At 32.5% G+C, this 19987-nt stretch overlaps 1 protein-coding gene and 1 long non-coding RNA gene across 2 annotated transcripts; one reads left to right on the plus strand and one right to left on the minus strand.

Moving 5' to 3' along the window:
• Positions 1-5627: 5627 nt before the first annotated feature.
• On the plus strand, positions 5628-13662 carry LOC137924371 (uncharacterized). Its single transcript, XM_068767766.1, has 8 exons — positions 5628-5799; positions 6354-6550; positions 7847-7994; positions 9345-9446; positions 10796-10960; positions 11591-11706; positions 12468-12632; positions 13489-13662. The coding sequence occupies exons 1-8, from the start codon at positions 5628-5630 to the stop codon at positions 13555-13557; spliced, it is 1134 nt and encodes a 377-aa protein (XP_068623867.1). The 3' UTR covers positions 13558-13662.
• Positions 13663-14876: 1214 nt separating this feature from the next.
• On the minus strand, positions 14877-16624 carry LOC137924420 (uncharacterized). The gene is made up of 3 exons (XR_011107591.1): positions 16548-16624; positions 15185-15295; positions 14877-14959 (listed from the first exon to the last, which is right to left on the minus strand). It is a non-coding gene; the product is annotated as an uncharacterized lncRNA (long non-coding RNA).
• Positions 16625-19987: the final 3363 nt, after the last annotated feature.

Consider the following 19987-nt stretch of genomic DNA (forward strand, 5'->3'; position numbering starts at 1 on the left):
AAAAGCACAGCGCTCAGGTATATATATATTGTTATGAAATACATTTCTACCAAGGAATCAAATTTATTCTTACATCTTTTTTATATGACTTCTTAACTTTATTATTTTAGTGATGGTGGCCCATTTATACAATTTGTTTGAGACAGAACATATCTTCCTGCTGCTGATAGAAATTCAAATCGTTACCGTAACTTTATCCGTGTACGAAGTACTTGGCAATATCGACCACAGCATATCAAAATTTATTGCAGAAATCACCCCACGCAGTAAGTTTATTAATTAATTATTTTATTTGAAATAAAAATCATGGCATACGTTTATTAATATAATTGATTTTATTGACGCTATGGTATTCGCAGCTACGTCATTAATTAAATACTAGTTATTTTTTTAATTCTAACGTGACATAACAATAAAAATTAAAAAAAAATGTTATCGTGCAATGCAATTACGTACGTTTTATAATAAATTATATTTTTTAAATATAATCATGTAAAAGTCTTTAAAATAAGTCGGAATTAATTTACTTATACAGTCTACCTTCTTAAGCCTAGTGGGCCATTAGTAAGCAAACCGTTATATACGTAGAAAAACAATTTTATATAAAAGCGCAGTTTGATTTAATTACTTTGGTTCATAATTAGTAATTAATTAAATTATATATTTGTTATTTTACACTAGTCACATCCTATGTGACGGGTTTATCAAAAAGTTTTGACGTAAATAACAATTATATTGCTGTTCAGTTTTAACAGTTAGTTTGACATGATTTATAAGTGTTATAGCATTCTGTAAGATCATTTAATGAAAGAGGCATCGTCTAAATATATCACAAAATGTGTAATATATCTGAAGTGGCAATGGGTCGGGCAAATTTATCGTGCAACTGACTGTCTTTAGGGCCGAAAGGTACTCATGTGGTGACCACGGGCCAGTAGACGCAACTTGGTTATGCCTTTTACTAGGTAAACCGATGACATAATCAAACTTGACAAGACCAGTCTTTCTGGCTATCTTCAGAGAATCCTATGGCTTGCAGGGGCCGCCTATACTACATTTATAACAATATCAATGACATTACAATGTTAAGTTCTAACAATACGAATATTTTTCATACCTTTTTTAAAAAAAATTCTCAATTTGTTATTCTAACATTTCCAGATAGAGAGAAATTGTTAAAATCTAATGTTCTACAAAAGAAATTTCGTCGTGTAACCTGTGAATATGTATCCGTGTGTAACCTAGCACGCCACGTGAATAGAAACGAAGGCTGCATGATCTTTGGCCTTTTACTTTGTGCCCTTCATTCCCTGGTCACTAATATTTATAGGATGATAGCAAAAGTCTCTTCACCCGGTACGATTTATTTTTTAAATGTTTTTCTTCACACTCACCAGAAACATCGTAATCTTTTAGGTTGAATAAACTGTTTATTTCAGGCAACTTTAACATTCTTCTGATGCTTGGGCCTATTATATGGTTTATAATTCATATTGGGAAAATTATATTACTAGTCGAACCTTGTCACAGGACTCAAAATAAGGTGAGTTTAATTAATTTCTATAGAAATTTGTAAGCATGATTAAAACATTAATTTCTTATATATGCAATCTGATATAGAAATGAATTGTCTAATTAAAAGGGACATTGGAAGTGTTTGATACATTCTGCGTTTAGTCAATTACATATTGTTATATCTTATCTGTGTAATTGTGTTAACTCTTCCTAATTTTTTAGGTTTAACTTAACAAAGAGATTTAAAAAAGATTCTTTTATTCAAAAAATCAGTCTTTTTATGTTAATAATTCAATCTTTAACTTAGAAATTAACACAAAACATTTCAGTGTACCAAAAAATATTATTGATCTGTTTTATTTTTTTGTTTAAGTCCACCCGATTTTTTAAATACTAATCTTCGCTAAACTTTAATATAACAATTTAAAGATGTTATGGTGAACAAGACCGTAGGATAATCAATTATAATCAAGCGTTCATTAAGTATTCGTACTTATCGTGGTTTCAGAAGTAGCGGGAGAGTAATGTCAAAACTGCAACCATACCCATCATTCTTTCATCGCTATTTATAATTCGACCCAAGGCTTTCGTTAACTTTATTATTATTTTAAAGGTTGACGAACTTAAACTAGTTCTGGGACGCTGGCTACGTAAGGAGAATGCTATTCGTGATCCACTTTTAATGAACGCCAACAAGTTCTTCAAACAACTACTTTTCCAGGCCCAGCTTTATACACCGCTGGACATTTGTACTCTTACGCGGCCGCTAATCACTACGGTAGGTGCTAGGTTTCTTAACATGTTCTTTAGCGAGATTCAATGTATAACAAGAGAATTATGGGGAAAACGCCTATTCTTCTTCGTCTTCTTTTCAGCCGATAAACGCTCACTGCAAGGCATAGGCCTGCTCCAAATATTACCACCATGACCGGTCTCGTGCTTTCTGCATCCATCCGACTTTTCGCGACCTTAACTATATCATAGGTCAACCTAGTGGGGGATACCCTGACACACGGGTCGTCAGCCCCAGCACTAGCCCCTCTCTCGATGACTCCGCCACTCCTAGGATGAACCCATGGAATTCCTAGAAAATTCGTCCCTTAAGTAACTAAAGCAAATGCATCTAATATAGCTCTATACAAAATTGACATTTATTACCGTGTATGTGTAAGATATTAACGGATATTTTTATTCACAAAATTGGTTACGACCACTATTCTGTACTAAAATGCTGTAAAACATTATTGGACTACCTTGACCAACAACATAACGTCTTAAGGAATACGAATTTATAATTTACAAATGGAATTTATATTGGTCTGATTAAAAAAAATTATACACAGACAAAGAAAATTTTATGGTATTGCACATTTAAAAAATTATCTATTATTAGCAAAAAAATATTAAATTGAATCTTTTACTCGCATTGTCCAATTGCCTCACGAATCGTTTCAACAAATTCTAACGCATTAACAAATATTTTATGTTGCAGATAATTGCCGGCATGACCACCTGCCTTGTTACCATTTTCACATTCCGCGAGATATAGACATGCTGATGCAAGAAATAAATTTTGCCCAGATTATTTTACAAGGCTTAAGATGGTGGAGCGCAAAGGACGCTTAGCCAACACACTTTTTACTGTAACTATGCACGTAGGTTACTTCGGCTGGGACCGTAACTTTAGATGTTTAATCGGATTGGGCGCTGCCGAACACACTCTCTTGACTAGTGGCAAACGCTCCTATAGACCCGTGCCGTCATTCGAAACGCGTTAATCATTTCAAGCATAAGATTGTTAGGATCGAATTATTTTGCAAGCTCTGCACCAATTGATGCTTATCTTCATGTATTATACTAACATTCCGTTATGTTACAACATAATAAATTATATAGAAAACTAATTTGTTTAATATGTAGTTTAATCCCATAACTACAAAATTTATAATGAGTATACCCTTGTAATTTAGTTTTTAAGTATGTATTTTGTTCTTTACAAGAATTGTTTTTTATACCACCAATTTATCAATTTATATTTTATATTGTCAAACATAGTAGTTTTATTAAAATATAAAAAACTTCTCTTCTGTGTAACGTTTTTTGTTGACTTATTGTCAATCAAATTTAAAGTATCCTGAGTTGTTCATATTACTACGGCAATAGATCTTCACTTTTCAAATTTTTTTTTAAACAAGATACTGACTAACATAGAGATTCACGAAGTGCTGAACTGAGCTAAAAGTAGCTAAGCGCTATAATAATTTATATTGCGTATAATCATGTATTACGTTGCATATTGATGGGTAAAAATGCAAGCATTCGCCGCAAACAAACATTGAAAAAGTGCAAATGATGAAGATAATTTCGTATTTTACATCTTTCTGAACTCCGTTGTTTTATTGTAACAGAAACAAAGTATTTCAAATAAAATCTTTAAAACAAAATTATAAATTTCTGAATTAGTAATTATACTTAATATCACGTTGAGAAAAAATGCATTGTGAGTTTTTTTTTAAATATTGCTGTAGAAGTAATGGGTTAGCTTCACTGCCTTTCTGGATATCAGAATAGATTATCTATCATTGAATACTAGATACTTCATCCCAAATATACACAAGGATAAAGGCATTATACATCAATAAGGTGAACACAACCGCGGTCTACGGTAAAATCTTGTGTAACAAAAAATCATCTAAGTTAAATACGTATTATTATAAGGTACGTATTACCGTGATATGCAAAGCTATATTAGTATGTATCAGAATACCAGACAAATAACTGATAGTGGTTGTGACCTTTGACATTGGTTCGGTTAAAGATAGTGCTAGTCAGAATTTGTCCGAAGTATTCACAGTTCTTAATTATATCTTAGTAAATTAAATACGATAATACCTGGTACATCCGTATTTATAGCATAACGCGGTTTAATGTTCTTTTAGAAACGCAAGCAATTTTATGATTCATTTAAATTTTTGTGTTTCAATAATGTGGTACCTCGTAAGAACAAAGCCTAGAATAACTTTTCTGTAATATTTCTGATGATGGTCGAAGCTATGGAAAATCCTAATTTTGTACAAAGTCATGTTGTTGCGTAGAACTATAATGACAATAATTCCATGGTTTTTAAAATTATATTCCATGACATGTAATTTGTAACGTATCTACAGATTATGAGTAGTTACGTTTTAATAAATTTTCCATTAAGCTTAAAATAGTGGAAATGCAGCAAGCCCATTAAATTTCAAAAAAATGTAAAACACAAAGAAATGATCTGATAAGCAAATTACATATTGTGTAACAAACAGTTATTATTAAGTAAAGCATTGATTTATAATTAAGTAGTGACAGCTCAGAGGAAAACGATTTTGACTTCGTTGGTACACGGGTTCACTTATTTACACAGTTTTTGTAAATTATTTGTTACTTTAGTTTTTTTTTGGTTAAGGTTAAATGTTATTTACTTGGTATTAGCTACTTCACCTGGTTTAGCTTAGAACTCTTCACCTTTTCTCGAGTATCGATTCACCGTAGGGATGCGACAGTTCTGTTGATCCTTAAAGAACAATTATAACGTTTCGTAATCGTTAACAATTATTCATAGAAAAACCGACAGAAGGATATAACGTCCTTACCTATCAGCTCCAAACTATTATTCTCGACTTATTTTCAATTATATTTATTTAAGAACGGTGTTGGACAGACTAAGAAAAAAAAGATTAAGAAAAAAATACAATCATCGTCATACCGATGGTTATAATTTTTGCGAAAATAATAAATAAACTAACACACAGGAATCATTTATTATGAATATATTTTTTTTTATTTTTATGCCCTTTACTATGTATATACAGGGTAGATTGTATCAAGAAATGAATAAAACATTTCGAAGGTTAATTTTAATAACCACAAACATTAGGATAAAGTTTACAACAATATTTAATGTGGTTAATGTGTATATACGTTTCTTTATGTTTTAATACCCCAAGTAGTTTAAAAAACATCAGTACATCTGAAGCTCTTCAGACATAACATACTTAGAGCGTACTAAAGATACCTTTATAAAGTTTAAATAACAAAAACACTAACATTACTTCTTAAAGGATAGATTAAGAATGAAGAAGTCCGACGCGGAATCGTGTATAATACGCGACACTCTAGCGTTGGTTTTGCGAATTTCGAAGTTCCACGGCGCCGCTCCTTTGCACTTGAAGCCGCATGGAAATGGTTACATTACTCGCGCCTCTAAACTAGGAGCTTGCACATGGATTTTCTTCGTGTTACACAGTAAGTTAGGTACTTTAATAACAATCAGTTTCTGAAATGTAAATCCAAGTAATAATCCTGTAACATTTTGTTAAAAATTATCAAGTATTAAACTGTTCATAACCTGCTGGTTATTGTATGATTCATTCAATAAAGATAATTTAATCAATGTTTAACGTATGATTTAATTTTGAATCTAATTTTACGTCAACGGTAAATTCTCACTTCTATCTATTGCATAGGTATATTCTCTTTTTTTTTTTTGAAAAGCTACTTCTATTAAAATCAACAAATAAGCACGAAGTGATTTCTAGATAACTTAGTACTCAACTCTTACAAAACGATTAAGTTTTTTTACTTATTCTGAAATCTCATCTTGGTTTATTTCTTTTCATTTTCTTATTTAGTAAGATTAACAAAATACTTACACTTTTATTATTGATCGAAAACTCATTAATTTTATGTTAATTATTATTTTGATTGTGATTTAACTGCAAAGATTTGACTTAATTTACACTTAAAACATTCGAATGGAACAAAGAACCTTCCCCTTGATTCAACTTTACGATTTGCAGCTGGAATAGTAGGAGTCGGTTTAATTATGGACTTGCACGTCTTCGGGACCAGTAAAGCTATCAGGGTTAAGACAACGTCTGCTCTAATTGTTTGGCTCGGTGATCTTGGAACTTTGTTGACAACAGTCGTTTTAGGCGTGATCTTTGGAGAGTCCCGTATGAAAAATATATTGAAGTTACAGAAAGCCATCGAAAAGGTTAGAGAATTATCATTTGACTTTTCTTTGTATATAATATAAACAGATTGTAACACGACCGGTGGATCAAACGTAACACAGGGGCTCAGGGGAACCTCAATATCTATCCATTTTACTGGCATATATGAGTCAACAATATTCAATAGTGTGGCACAGATGTGAGAATTTGTGATTTTCTTGAAAATTTCCCGGATCTTCGGAGAACTTAATGATACAATAAGACTGTTAGGCCGACGTGATTTATGCCTCATTCTAGCTAAACACTAGGCATTCCGTATCATGGTACAGCAGTTAATAATCGCTTTATAAAATTTTGAATAATGTTGATTTGAGATATTTATACATACTTTTCTCCAACCTTTCATAAAAACTACTAGGGTGTATGCAAAGTAATCCCTGAAAATGTTGTTAACATGTTAAAAAATATTAATGAGTGTAGGTGCAGTGAAATTTTAAAATCTTAACTACGCAAATTGCCAACTTCAAAAATGTTTTGTTCATCTAATTACAGCAGTACTTGCTATTCTTATCAGTTAAAAATCATCATTATATGTTGAAAGAGGGTTAATAAGTTAAATATTGTCATGTAGGTACAGGCACCGGATTGGTTAATTGCGCCTGGGCCGTAGGTTGCGCCTATAGTCTCCAGGTCTATAGTCTGTGGATATCAAATCTAGTACTTTTTTACTTAGCAAGGATGCAAGTCTTGCTTCGCGCTCTATTCTAGATATCTATGTGAAAAAGCCTAAGCGGTTTCCAATTTTTCTGGTATTTGATGAAGGATCTCTTTGTACTTCTCACAAAAATTGTTCTACTCGACCTGGATCGCTCCTTTGGCTACTTGTTGGGTGTATAGATCCAGGACTTTCTATGCACGTATTTCGAAAATTAAAAACTCACAGCTCGACTTTAGGTTGAGGACCGCCTCTTTAAATACATTGCTTCCAATACATTCTAACAGCCGTTTGAGCGTTTCCTCAAGCTATTTTATGTAAGACAAATAGTAGCATTTAATAAGTGATATAGCTTCCAAATAATAGTGTGTAGTAGCGCATATACACCAGCGCTTTTAATTTTTCTATGTACGCGTATTCGTAATCAACTAAAAACTGTACAATTAACAGACAAACCTCATCTGAATCTAACTAATCACTTATGAATTTGTAGTATGTGATTCGCTGGAAATGTACATAAGTGTTATTTAGTTTACAACATCGGGCAATGACATCATCTATAAGTAAAACTTAATTATCTATAGATCTCTAGCATGTGCATATAATTTTTATTGTGTTCCAGATTAGAGAAGATGTACGCTACGACTATAGGAACCCAAAAGAAAATTTATTTGGTATACTTTTCATTGCCTTCTTAATTTACACCTACTTAGTAATGGTTATGGATTATGCCATGTTTATCTTAGATGCTTATGTCAACGAAAGAGAGAGTAAGTAGTTCGTTTTATATCACAGTATAGATCCAAATTGTTAAATATTATCTTAAATGTTCCCTTTACAAACCTATATCGTAACATAATCTTCTAATAATTTTTAAAATTTTTATTTGAAGTTGTTAAAATTGAATATGAATAGTAAAATGAGCAAACCTGTTTTATTAAATAAAATATTAATAATGTTTACTACAACTAAATATAAATATATATATTTATTAAATTCAGTATTATATTCTAAATAATACTCCTCGCCTATAGCTAAAGATGTTAACATTTCGCAGCCTGATTTTTCTAGTGTCACATCAGTATCTGCCCCATAAAGATCCAGCACATAAAGTTATCATTTAGCCATAACTTTTCTTTAAATTACGAAACCCTGATATCTGAGTCGTCATACATTACGTAATTGTCTTAATAAATATGTGAGACATACGGAAAATCATTTTTCACAGTGGCAATGGCATTTAGCAGTGGTACCCCAGCCTTAGTGGACCGAAACTTGCGATCGAGTGATCGCGAGTTCGGTTCTCAGGTTACAATGTTATACAATTCACTATATGTGCAATCATTACACAGGATTTTCTAAAGGATGGGCAGTACTGTCCTCTTCGTATCATAATACCGCACCGCGATCGCCAACCCGCCTGTCAAGAATGACGATTATGGTTTATGCCTCTATAGAAATCTTTAGCAAGAATCTATGCCTTGCAGTGGGCATCTATGCGCTGAAATAACGATATTCCCGCCGCACACGGACTTCCACACAACACTAGAAAAGTCACCGTGTGACGTAGACTTGTGAGAGAAGCGCAAATTATTCCTCAGAAACACCCTCACTTTATATACTTATTTACACAAGGAGTGTTGTTGATGGCTGCCATCTACCATTGTCTCGAATGAAGTTATTGCTATTAGCCCTGCGGGTTTTTACAGCTTTTACCGCGGAACCGAGTTCACAGAACGTAGAAGGGTCCGTGGCTGTTGTCTATGAGTACAACATTTAGTATTTATTAAACGCTAGTCTTTTACCACTAATTCTATTTTTTTTCTGCTTTCAGTGACGATCGTCTACCTTTACGGCTTTGTATATATTGGATACATTTTGACATTGTTAATTACAATGCAAGTTGTATTTGTTATCCTGACGATCCATGCAACAAGCAAAAGTATAAATATCAGTCTACAAAAGCTGACTGATATACTTAAAATCAAAAGTATGTGATTAGTTACAACACGTTTTAAAATCAGAATTAAAACAGTCGAGTCTACTGTTTTAATTTGTTTTTCCACTAGATCACTGTTCAAGTTTCAATTATTATAATTTTATACTAATTACATTAACAGATAAAAAACCAACGCCGATAAATGATTCTTTACCGAAACTTAATATAACTCGACCCACAACAATTACTAACAGATGGATTGGTCAAATAGATGATGTTTCAGGTAACCAACATTTTTTATATTTTATAAATAGTCCAGATAAATTGCTAACGCGCTTTGTTAAAATATCGTATACTGTAAAATAAATAGCAGTCTTACCAACCACAAGACAATGATTCGCCTAGATCAATGTGAGCTACCTTTTTAATCAACGGGCCAATTTAAATTAAAAATTGTTTCGCGGGACGCACATCAGTTACAGTTATAAAATTTAATTTGTAATATACATAAGAATTAAAAATATGTGCAATTAAGAAAAAAGCAAGATTTTATAAAAAAAATAATGCAAAATATAAGTAAACAAGAAAAGGACAGAAAACGAATGTACTTGAAATTTTTAATGAGAAATATGGCACTGTTTTTTCGATACAAACTGCTTTCAAACTGATTCAAGATTCAATTTTGATCGGTTGTCACTTAATTAATTGTCTCAATTTAGTATGTAATATCATTATATTACAATATATTATATATCAATTTATTGATGAGACAAAGTCGATAAAATAAATTTAATATTGAATATGTTTGGCAGGTCATATAAACATGTTTAAACCGTTAAACAGCGACACGCGGCACGCAGCGCGCCGTCCTCTTGTGGACGTTTTGAACATCCCTATACCTGGATCATTAATAATTACTGTTCCAGTTCAAAAAGCATCATTATGCACTATTGATGCAGTAGATTAGTGGGGATTATTTTTAAAAGTAGCAAGTGCAAATGCGATGCAATTACTTCTAAATATGTATAATTTACCGTCAGACCTTGTTATATCACTCTTATACAGTGTAGTAAATGTGTAGCATATTTGCTGTCAATTAGCGGTAGCTGTCAAACATTTGACGTCAATAAAAAAATTACATAAGAAGTAAGTAAGAAGAGCTTTCGGACGATGAAACGACAATACGACAAGCCACGTACAAGTACAAGGCCTTCTTAATCTGATACAATAGTCGGATATAATAGCCCGGGCTGAGTTAATTATTATAGAAAATACAACAATTGGTTTTCACGACTCTACACATGCAATAAAGCAAAGCTCTATAAACCGATACCTAGCAGATTTTCGTCTAATTTTTCGAAGAACGAATATGACTTTAAAGAATTAAAATGATGATATAATTACATACATTATTTCTTTAATAAAATTCACTGCAAGACTTAAAGTGCTATACATTTAACATTTTTTGTAAGAAATCTTTGTTTATAATTAAGCAAAAAAGTTTTTTGGAAATTAATTTTATTTGTTAATTCTTTTACTGGACTGCGACAAGGCAATATCTTTTGATATCACGTCTGTCGGGGCATATTGTTTTTTATAAAAACAACATATAAATCGACCTTTATTTTACAGCTCATGACTCGATTCAGCGTTTATCAGACTCTTATATTCTGTTATGCAAAGTCGTAGGAAATTTTAACGACGAGAATGGTTTATTACTTTTGATACTGTTGGCGTCTTTCATTGGGAACACTTTTATAACAAATTATTATATGATAAGGGATTTATGTTCACCAGGTACGTCATATGTCAATTTAAGATAACTTTTTCAATGCATAGACTAGGCACTAGTACACAATATAATATATACACAAAATAATACACACACACTAGTACACAATCAATAAAATTCTATTGATGGAAAATTTGAAACTAATTAACAAACCAATTGAAATTGTTTAAATTACGTTGAACAAGTACGCTGATTAACATACATAAGAGTGATGCTTTAAAATTTAGCAGTTGCGGGACTCTATCGCTTAAGAAATAGATGAGAGTGTCGCTGGGGTGAAAGGAAAGAGGCCCTGTACTTGTCTGCACGCGAGTCCGATTTAACCCCGCGTACCGGGATCGTTGCTTTACCTTATCTGAATTATTTATATCTGCATTATTATTTGTAATATACAAATCAAAACAGTATAAAAGAACCGCCATAGATTATTATTTGTGTTAATTCTTTAAAAGTCAACGTGTAAGATTACGGAACTTTAATATAGGAGAGAAAATTATGTGTCGTCACCCATTATAGCATTACATTTGCGTGCCACGAATGATAAAAACACTTTTTAGTTTGTTGATTTCTGAACTTAGATTAATATTCACCATTGCTATTTTTTTTCTCTAAAATCTTTTAATTATTTCTAATAGATTTAATAAATAAATGGAAAAGAGTGAGCAGCGTATTAATTCCAGTGGTGTGGACAGTGCTTCGATTCGTGGAAGTCTTGACTTTGATTGAATCATTTCAACGAACACATGATGAGGTGCGTATTTGTTATATTGTGAAATTAGATTGTGGTTTGCTGGTGGACATTTGGCCGGTAATTTACTTTGATTTTCGATTTATGAAAAAATGGAAATATAGAAGTAAAGCAAACACTTTTCTTTGTTATATTGGGGCGGGAGAGATAGATGTCTTTTCGTCTAAAATCTCCTTTTTTTCTGCATAGAAATGACACGCCGAAACTTAATACATTTTATTTCTCGGGCTCTTCATTTTACACAAGTCACAAGACCGATCTTACTTCCTGCAGAGGATCTGGCCTTTAGCTCGGCCGCCAATACTAATTCGGCCGTGGCTGATGCTTACCTTCACCAGCCCCACCGCCGTAGTATAGTGATGTAATAAGTTTATTCATGGGGGGAGAGCATCACATCAGAATACTGACACTCCTTTTCTAAAAGGGATCCATCTCACTTGTGGCAAGCAAAGGCAGAAGTAACCAACTCTACTCCGTAGCCCGTTAGTTAGCTATTGAAATGTGCTTTTCGAGTACATTCATAGCAGTTACAACGAGCCAATTTTGGTAACCAAGCCATGCATAATGAGCACCCTGCCCGGAAATGGCAAAAAACAATTTGAGTAAAAAGTAATCAAAAACATTGTATAAACTTGAATTTAAATATTTCAAACAGTTCAGTATAAAAGCCGACTTCTTTTTCCTAAAAAATCATGTTAAACGATAATATTTATTATTTTTAAGACATAGTTCACGAGCTGTTTGAAATAATGTTCCTAATACAGATGAGTCTAACACAAGTTCTTCTGAGCAAGGCGATCTACTGCATGACTCCTGTAGGACAACCAACGTGCACCGAACTGGATTCGTTTTACAAGCAAATTGTAGTCTACAAGCCTTCATTCTCGCCGCTATCTATTTGTACCTTACAAAGGTCACAACTTGCCGCGGTAGGTATTATCAAATTATTGCAATCCATAAAGACGTACTTCTTTTGACCCAAGAGTCAACCGCGAGCTATCAGTTGTTCGATAATGTCGGTTTTTTTGTTATTGATTAATCAACCAGCTGACCTGGTGAACTTTGATCCACATAACACCTAATGAATATGCAGTTTGCGGATTTTAAAATAAAACAAAATTATTAAGTCCATTTTTGACACTTGTGTTAAGAAGACCATGCACGTGTTTATTGACGTCGTTAATCGGATCAAGAATATTTGTTGACTCTTTCGCATAAAAAGGAATCATGATAAAGACTATTTTATATTTAATACCGTGAAATTTTTCATAACTTTGAAGATGTACATATATATGAATCTTGATGATAAGTGAGTGACTAGCAAAATTTATAGAATTCGAAGATTCAACTATTAAGACAAAACATACTATCTAAAGTAAAATCGTTTGCAAACCTTATTCTAATGTGATTACCTAGAATTTCGAATTCGACTAAAATTGTGAAAAGTAGTTTAATTCCTAATTATAGAAATTATCAATTCCAACTACGAAATAGTTATTTCCAAAAATAACTTATAATTGATTATTTACTTAATTGCTTTATTATGCTGAATAAGCCCTGCGGATGTCGGCTGCACTGGCTGAACTACTTAAAATATTATCTGCGTACATTGATTGGTGAAGTCAAACCAACAAGTTAGTTCTTAACTGTCGAAAACAGTTAAATTTTCGTGTACCACCGCTTACACTTTAGTAACTAAGGCTCAAGTAACATGAAGGCAAACGTTACATCAGACAGTAATATTGACTCGTCCCACATATACTTATCTACACGTGATGGTTTCAGATATTCGCATGCGTTGTAACCTACATGATTATAATACTACAGTATGGTCTTATTGAAGAATGTAAGTAGTAACAAGAAAACATCTTTAATTAAAACGAACGATGCTTTACTTTGTGCGTTTTGAAATGCACGATGAAACTCCTGTGTGTTACATACAAGAATGTTATCACTATATAGCACCAAGTTTTCATTTGCATAACGTTGATTCATCGGTTTTGGGACAAAGTGTACGCTTATATAATAAAATCATTGAAGCCATTTTAAATTTATTCATGAAAAAATTCATAGCAAGCAATATTAATTTATAAGGCCTATAATAACGAATGCCTATTATTTTATTAATATATGAGATAAACATGCCAGAAATCAGTATTACGATGATGTTTAAGTGACAAATCGATATTTCTAAACAGAAAAATTGGAAATTTAGCGTCACAAAAGTAACTATCGAGTTCCTTGCTAAGTTCTTCTAAATGTACATAAACTGAAGTATACATATTAAAATGTGTATCTTATATCTTGACTTTTAAAAAGTAGTTAACAAAGGACATTCGTAAGAATAAATACTTCTTTTAATGTTACATGCAATTTGTATAATTTTTAAACCATTAAACAATGTTTTGATGATAAGCTACCGGCTTGCACATAGTCCCCGCGTAGGTAATGTACGGCGACGTTGTGCCTTGAGGTACGTTTGGTTTTGCGTAGGAGTTTCATCGAACATTTAGGAACAATTATAACAGACGCCCAGAGTGCGACCTGAGTCCTCCGAAAACTCCCTCAAAAATATTGTATTAACTTATCCCCAGCATTGGTTATTGGTCGCACGAAAGCCAAACTAAATTGTTTTACGTGTAATATTTTTTTTCCTGCGCGGAAATATCAATGTAATCGCTGACAAATACAGATATACTTTTAAACGTACTTTTATTTTTATATAAAAACAGATTTTAATTTCGGAGTTATTTATTTATACGCACTTTTTGTATCTTTTGTAATGGCGGACTTAATGATAAACTCAAGCAATTTCTACCAGTCAATTCAAGGTGGTGCAGAGGTGATAAGTATTTTAACTATATTTCATAATATCAAATAACGTCCTTATAAACTATAAAATATTGCGTATAAATCCGCCCCAAACTTATGTGAATTCAACACTTGAATACATTAACAGAAACGATCAACAGATCATTTGTGTTATTGACATTAATAAATATAAGAACCTTTGATAATATACCGTTTGTTAACATGTTCAAAACTGTAATCATGATATTCAATTAAGTAAAAGCGATCTAATTTAAAATAAGAGAAGCTATAATTAAGTTACAAGGAGTCACTGTACGATTGTAAGATAAATAACATTACAATATACTATTAAAACTTTTTCTTTTGTCAAGTTATATGTTGCAACTTAAGCTTTTACTTTATAATATCTGACAGCTTTGCCGTTCCATTTGTTGTTTGTCAGCATCTGAAAAATAAACAATGTATGAAACTTGAAAATGTGTTTATTTTTTACATATTTAATATACAAAAGATGTGTACGCATACACAGCATACACAGTTTGTACAGGTGAACTGTACAAATAGAAAATTTGGCCGTCGATTGAAATAAATTAAGAAAAATAGGTTATTTCCTATATTTCGTTTAGTAACTTACTTAATGTATATGCATTATATTATGAAAAAATCTCACCGTTATTAACTTATCGCTAAAGTACTCCCTTTTATAATTTATTACGCAACCGTCCGCAAATTGTTGCACTTGATTAAGAGTGTTCCAATCGAGAGTAAATTTTGACTTCGCCTGAAATTTTTAATAGGTCACTTGTAAAGTAATTATAAAATAACATCAAACATTTAAACCAATTTTTTACTCAATTTTCAATAACGACTGATTAGTAGTTAGTGGAAAGAGATGAGTTTAGTTTGCAGACGAGTATCCCAGATATTGTTGTATATGTACAACTGACAGATAGATAAAACTAAATTAAAAATAGCATGACCTTGCTACAAGTGCAGAAAGTGTTTCGTCAAATTCTTATTCGATCTTGAATGAGGCATTCACAGTTTCACTTGGGCATTGAGCCGTCAGTGTATATACATCGCCCTTTTTCTCGAGTTTATGTACTGGTTTGAATTTCTTAAAAAAAACAGCACGCGCTGGTGGCATACCTTTACAGAAAAATAAAGTTCTTTTAACTAAAATGTTTATAATATTAAGAAACAAAGTTAACCGTATTTATGTGTAACAACAATACTATGAAATTACTTGCAAATTACTTTAAGTAAAAATAAATTATTACTGTTTAAAGCACGCGGCGAAAACTAATCGAGTTTTAAGGTGACATCAGTTTCAAAATCTCAACATAAAAAACTATTTCAATGAATATTTCGGATTATAAAAATTTGGTGTTCTGTAACAACTAATGAAAGGAGTAGAAAAAATTTCTCTGACAGTATATTTACCCAAGCTATCGACGAATGCTTGGAAATTTTCTTCTTTCAAATTCGTACAATTTTCCTATGAAAGCCATTTTAAGATTTATTATTGTTAGTACTTCGTCCAGAGCTCGTATAGCGAATATTCAACGAAAATCTGTATTTATAGCCTACATTAGATAGGTATTGTCCGAAAGATAAACTATTTATAGACCTTTTTTTTGGCTTATAAATGTCATTGCATGATACAAAATGAACAGATCATACGTAATGCATTATTTTGATATAATACATGATATCGAGTTAATTATTCAATATTGCCAAAAAACAACAATTTCTTAAATTGTTATGTTGTTGACAAAATTTATTAATTGGCTTTCTTATCTCTTCGAACGCAACGATCGAAAGTTTGTTAGGAGTTCACTTATGACTATGAATTATTTAACCTTAACTGTTTGTTAGCAAAGCCTCCTGAAACTTGATCATAATCTTTATAATTACAGCCGTAGGACGGCCACAGCTCAATAAAAGGCCTCCGCATAGATCTTCGATAGGGTCGGTTGGAGGCGGTCTGCATCCCGCGTCTATCAAGGTCCTTAATAAAGTCATTTGTTCACCTTGCCATCATCTGTCCAGCGCTGCGCTTGCCGGTCCATGGTCTCCGCTCCAGAACCTCCAGGTCTCGGCTGCACTCAGCTCTGCGTGCCATAATGTCATTCTTTCATTTACGGATCTCTTCATTCCATCACGAAGTCGTATCAACGACTTCTATAAAAATTCTCGCCCGTTGACTAACCGTGAACTTGTCAATGTGGCCCGAAGTGAGAGACCCAAAAATTCATACCGAATAAATTTACAAAAAAAGTAAAAGTCGTCATTTACACATCGCCAAAATGAATTAATTATTGATAAGACCTTCATCATAGGTATAGATATTTTAGACGAACCGCTCTTTCTATTTTTATAACAATAGCAAATTAAGTCAACAGAATTGAAAGCGCAGCGCTACGAAAATAAATTTGTGTTTTTGCAAATCTTTCACAAGTTTGTTTTTTACTTAACTCTTCAATTTACTGGAACTGCTTAGCTTTACTCGACCACTAGAGTTACACCAGTGTACATAAATAAATTCCACATTGGACATTGCTGAGACTATTGTATTTGTGAAATTTCCGCGCAAAGAGCTACTAGTTATTCTTATTTTGGTATTTTAAAAGACGATTTAGTTGATTACTCTTTATTTAGTACATTTACTTACTTTTGATACAGTCTGCCAACAAAAGTGCTATGTAGGTTCTTTTTATATGCCTGCCAGGCTGGAATTGAGTTGAGGCTATAGATGTAAAAAAGCCGATTTAAAACGTTTAAAACCAAATGTGGCGGTTTAAAACCCCAAATAAATCTTTTTAAACGGTTTAAAACTCGCCTACTAAAATATAAGAACAGTGTTTTTACACATCATTATCGACAATACTTGGTCTTGTGTTAGTTACCTATGCAGTTTATACCTATGTAGGTAAGTATATTACATATAAAGTACTATAATTATAAAGAAACAATATTACATACAATAGATTAAAATATGTACCTAAATCATAAAGAAATTGTGGACAGAGAGCCACCGCCGACTGCTATGCACACACACAGTCTGTCAAGAAAGTCATGAAAAGAAATAAAGTGTTGCCATATTTAATTTTAGGACAGAAATGTCAGTCAGTTTTACAAAGATAGTGGCGCCTCATAAATTTTCATGACTTTCTTGACTGTATGATCATCATGTTAAACAGCTTATAACATTTTAGTAATTTAGTAATGTTTGGCATATTTGGTACGAGTACCTTTATATTGAATCCAAATTTGTACATTTTTTTACAATACTGGCAACACTGACATGTCCGCACGCAACACGCTATGTATGTGTGTGTGTGGTGTGGAGTAGGCGAGCTGGCAACGTTGCATCTTGACGTCTCTCCGCGTGAGAAGTGCAAGTGTGTGAGTTTGGTTTTAAACCGAATGAAACTGATTGATAAATCTTTTCAAAATAACCAATATAGTTAACTAGGTAATAGTTTTTCAACTTAGCTAGGTAATGTCTACGCTTGGAATAGATAATGTGTTTATATTTAGGAAAAACATAGTCGTCAACACTAAACGTTTAAAATCAAAAAAAATGGGTATTTTTCGGTTTAAAACGGTTTTTTTCGTTTTAAACTGATTGGTTTAATTCGTTTTAAACCGGCCTTACATCTATAGTTGAGGCACAGTTTTTATTCTATGCTTTTATCTTGAATTGCTAACTAAAGTTAAAGAACCTAGTGCAATGTAATCGTACACCATATTAATTTATTTTAATAAATCCTGCTCATTGCCATTACTTACATTCCGTTACTTCCATTCCTCTAGGGATCTCCTCATTTCTTTTTCGATATCCTAAAGAAATCTCAAGCACAATCGGCCCAGTATCCCCGCATTTAATTAATTTGTGGTAATGTGACAAGCAACGAAAAATTGGAAAGAGTTCACTTTAGTTTTTCAATTAAAAAATCCTAAAGTATAAGTGCGAATTCTAATTATACTCGTATGTACGTTAGTGAGGCTTATGAAACATACACAATATTTTATAATTAAAAATTTCTTTGTTAGTTTCTACGTGTGCGGATACGCAAAAGTAAGAAATAATTTGATACTATTAAATTTACTCATTATCTAGTTCTGATTTTCAGGTACTATTTATAATTTTTTTTTGTGTATTATGCTTTGTATTATAAATGTTCTAAAATAATCAAAAAATAAAATAAAATCAAGTTGTTAGAGAAAAAGGCTACGCAAGGATTGAAGAAAACTAGGGCAGTTAGCTAAAAAGTAGCCTTCAAATTAAAAACGAAACTGTACTACAAGAAGCGAATCTAAACGATTTTGTTGCGTTCATTAAGCCACATATTCCTTTGGAGTCGCTTCTCAAATAGAGCTGTCATTACAAGAAGGGACGGACGGCTAATACCACAAAGATGTTCTTCCCGGATGCGTTAGCCGCCTGTCATGTAGTGAAAACGCTGGCTTTTGAACACAGTGTTCACGAGGCACTGCGGACAGTTTGGCGCGTACCTGTGACCCGGAGACAAGTCAACCATATAATAACCGAGTGTCCTGTATACATTAAAATAAAAAAATATTTACAAAGACAATTAAATATAGACGTTAATAAATAACTCCGGATCCTACACATGGTACATGTCGCCATGGTACGTACGCCTTGAAAACCTTCACGTCGTCGTCGATAAAAATATTACTTTTTGAAAGAATATATCAAAAAAACTCAGTTTTCGTAGTGCTCTCTAAAGATTTCTATGCCTTTCCCTGTTAGACGGTTAAAATTACCAAAGGCGGAATAGAATGCTAACATAAACTTCAGCTCCAATATCTTTTAAATAATAATATTTCAGCAGACATCATAAACAATTACGACCAAATACTGATACTTACAGTGACTGTTAAGTGGTAATCAGTTCTTTTCTTTAGCTTGCCAACTACTGAAAACTATAATTAGGATGCGTTCAAAAATATAATATGGTCAAATCGACTATAACTTCCTTATAAATTGTAGTCGACATTTAAAGAAAACATAGATCACATGAAGAACTGTACATTTTATTTATGTACTTAAACATGTATTAAAAATGTAAACCCGATGAAGACAGACGGAAAGGACTAGAAATAAAATAACTTTTTTATGTATGAAATAATAATGGCAGTCATTTTACGAATAATACAGCATGTAAACTACTGAAACCAATGTGCAACTTAATAACAAGGTAATTGGTATGTAGATACTGCAGTTTTTCTTTAGCTAACTTGACACGCATTATTACAATAAACATTTATTTACCCAGATTTATTAATCAGTTATTAGGGATGACGACACCACTAATCACGGTAAATCGGTCACACGCAAAAGCACTTGTACATATAATACGGGTACTTATGGCCGACACCTAGTTTCTAAGTATCGATACAAAATGAAATTGTTATCGGAAGGAAAAGTATCGAGTGAGTACTT

Source organism: Battus philenor, unplaced genomic scaffold, assembly GCF_028537555.1.
Source record: "Battus philenor isolate CCGP_79_NKW_IND1 unplaced genomic scaffold, ilBatPhil1.0.hap1 SCAF_23, whole genome shotgun sequence".
In the NCBI taxonomy this organism is placed as follows: Eukaryota; Metazoa; Arthropoda; class Insecta; order Lepidoptera; family Papilionidae; genus Battus; species Battus philenor.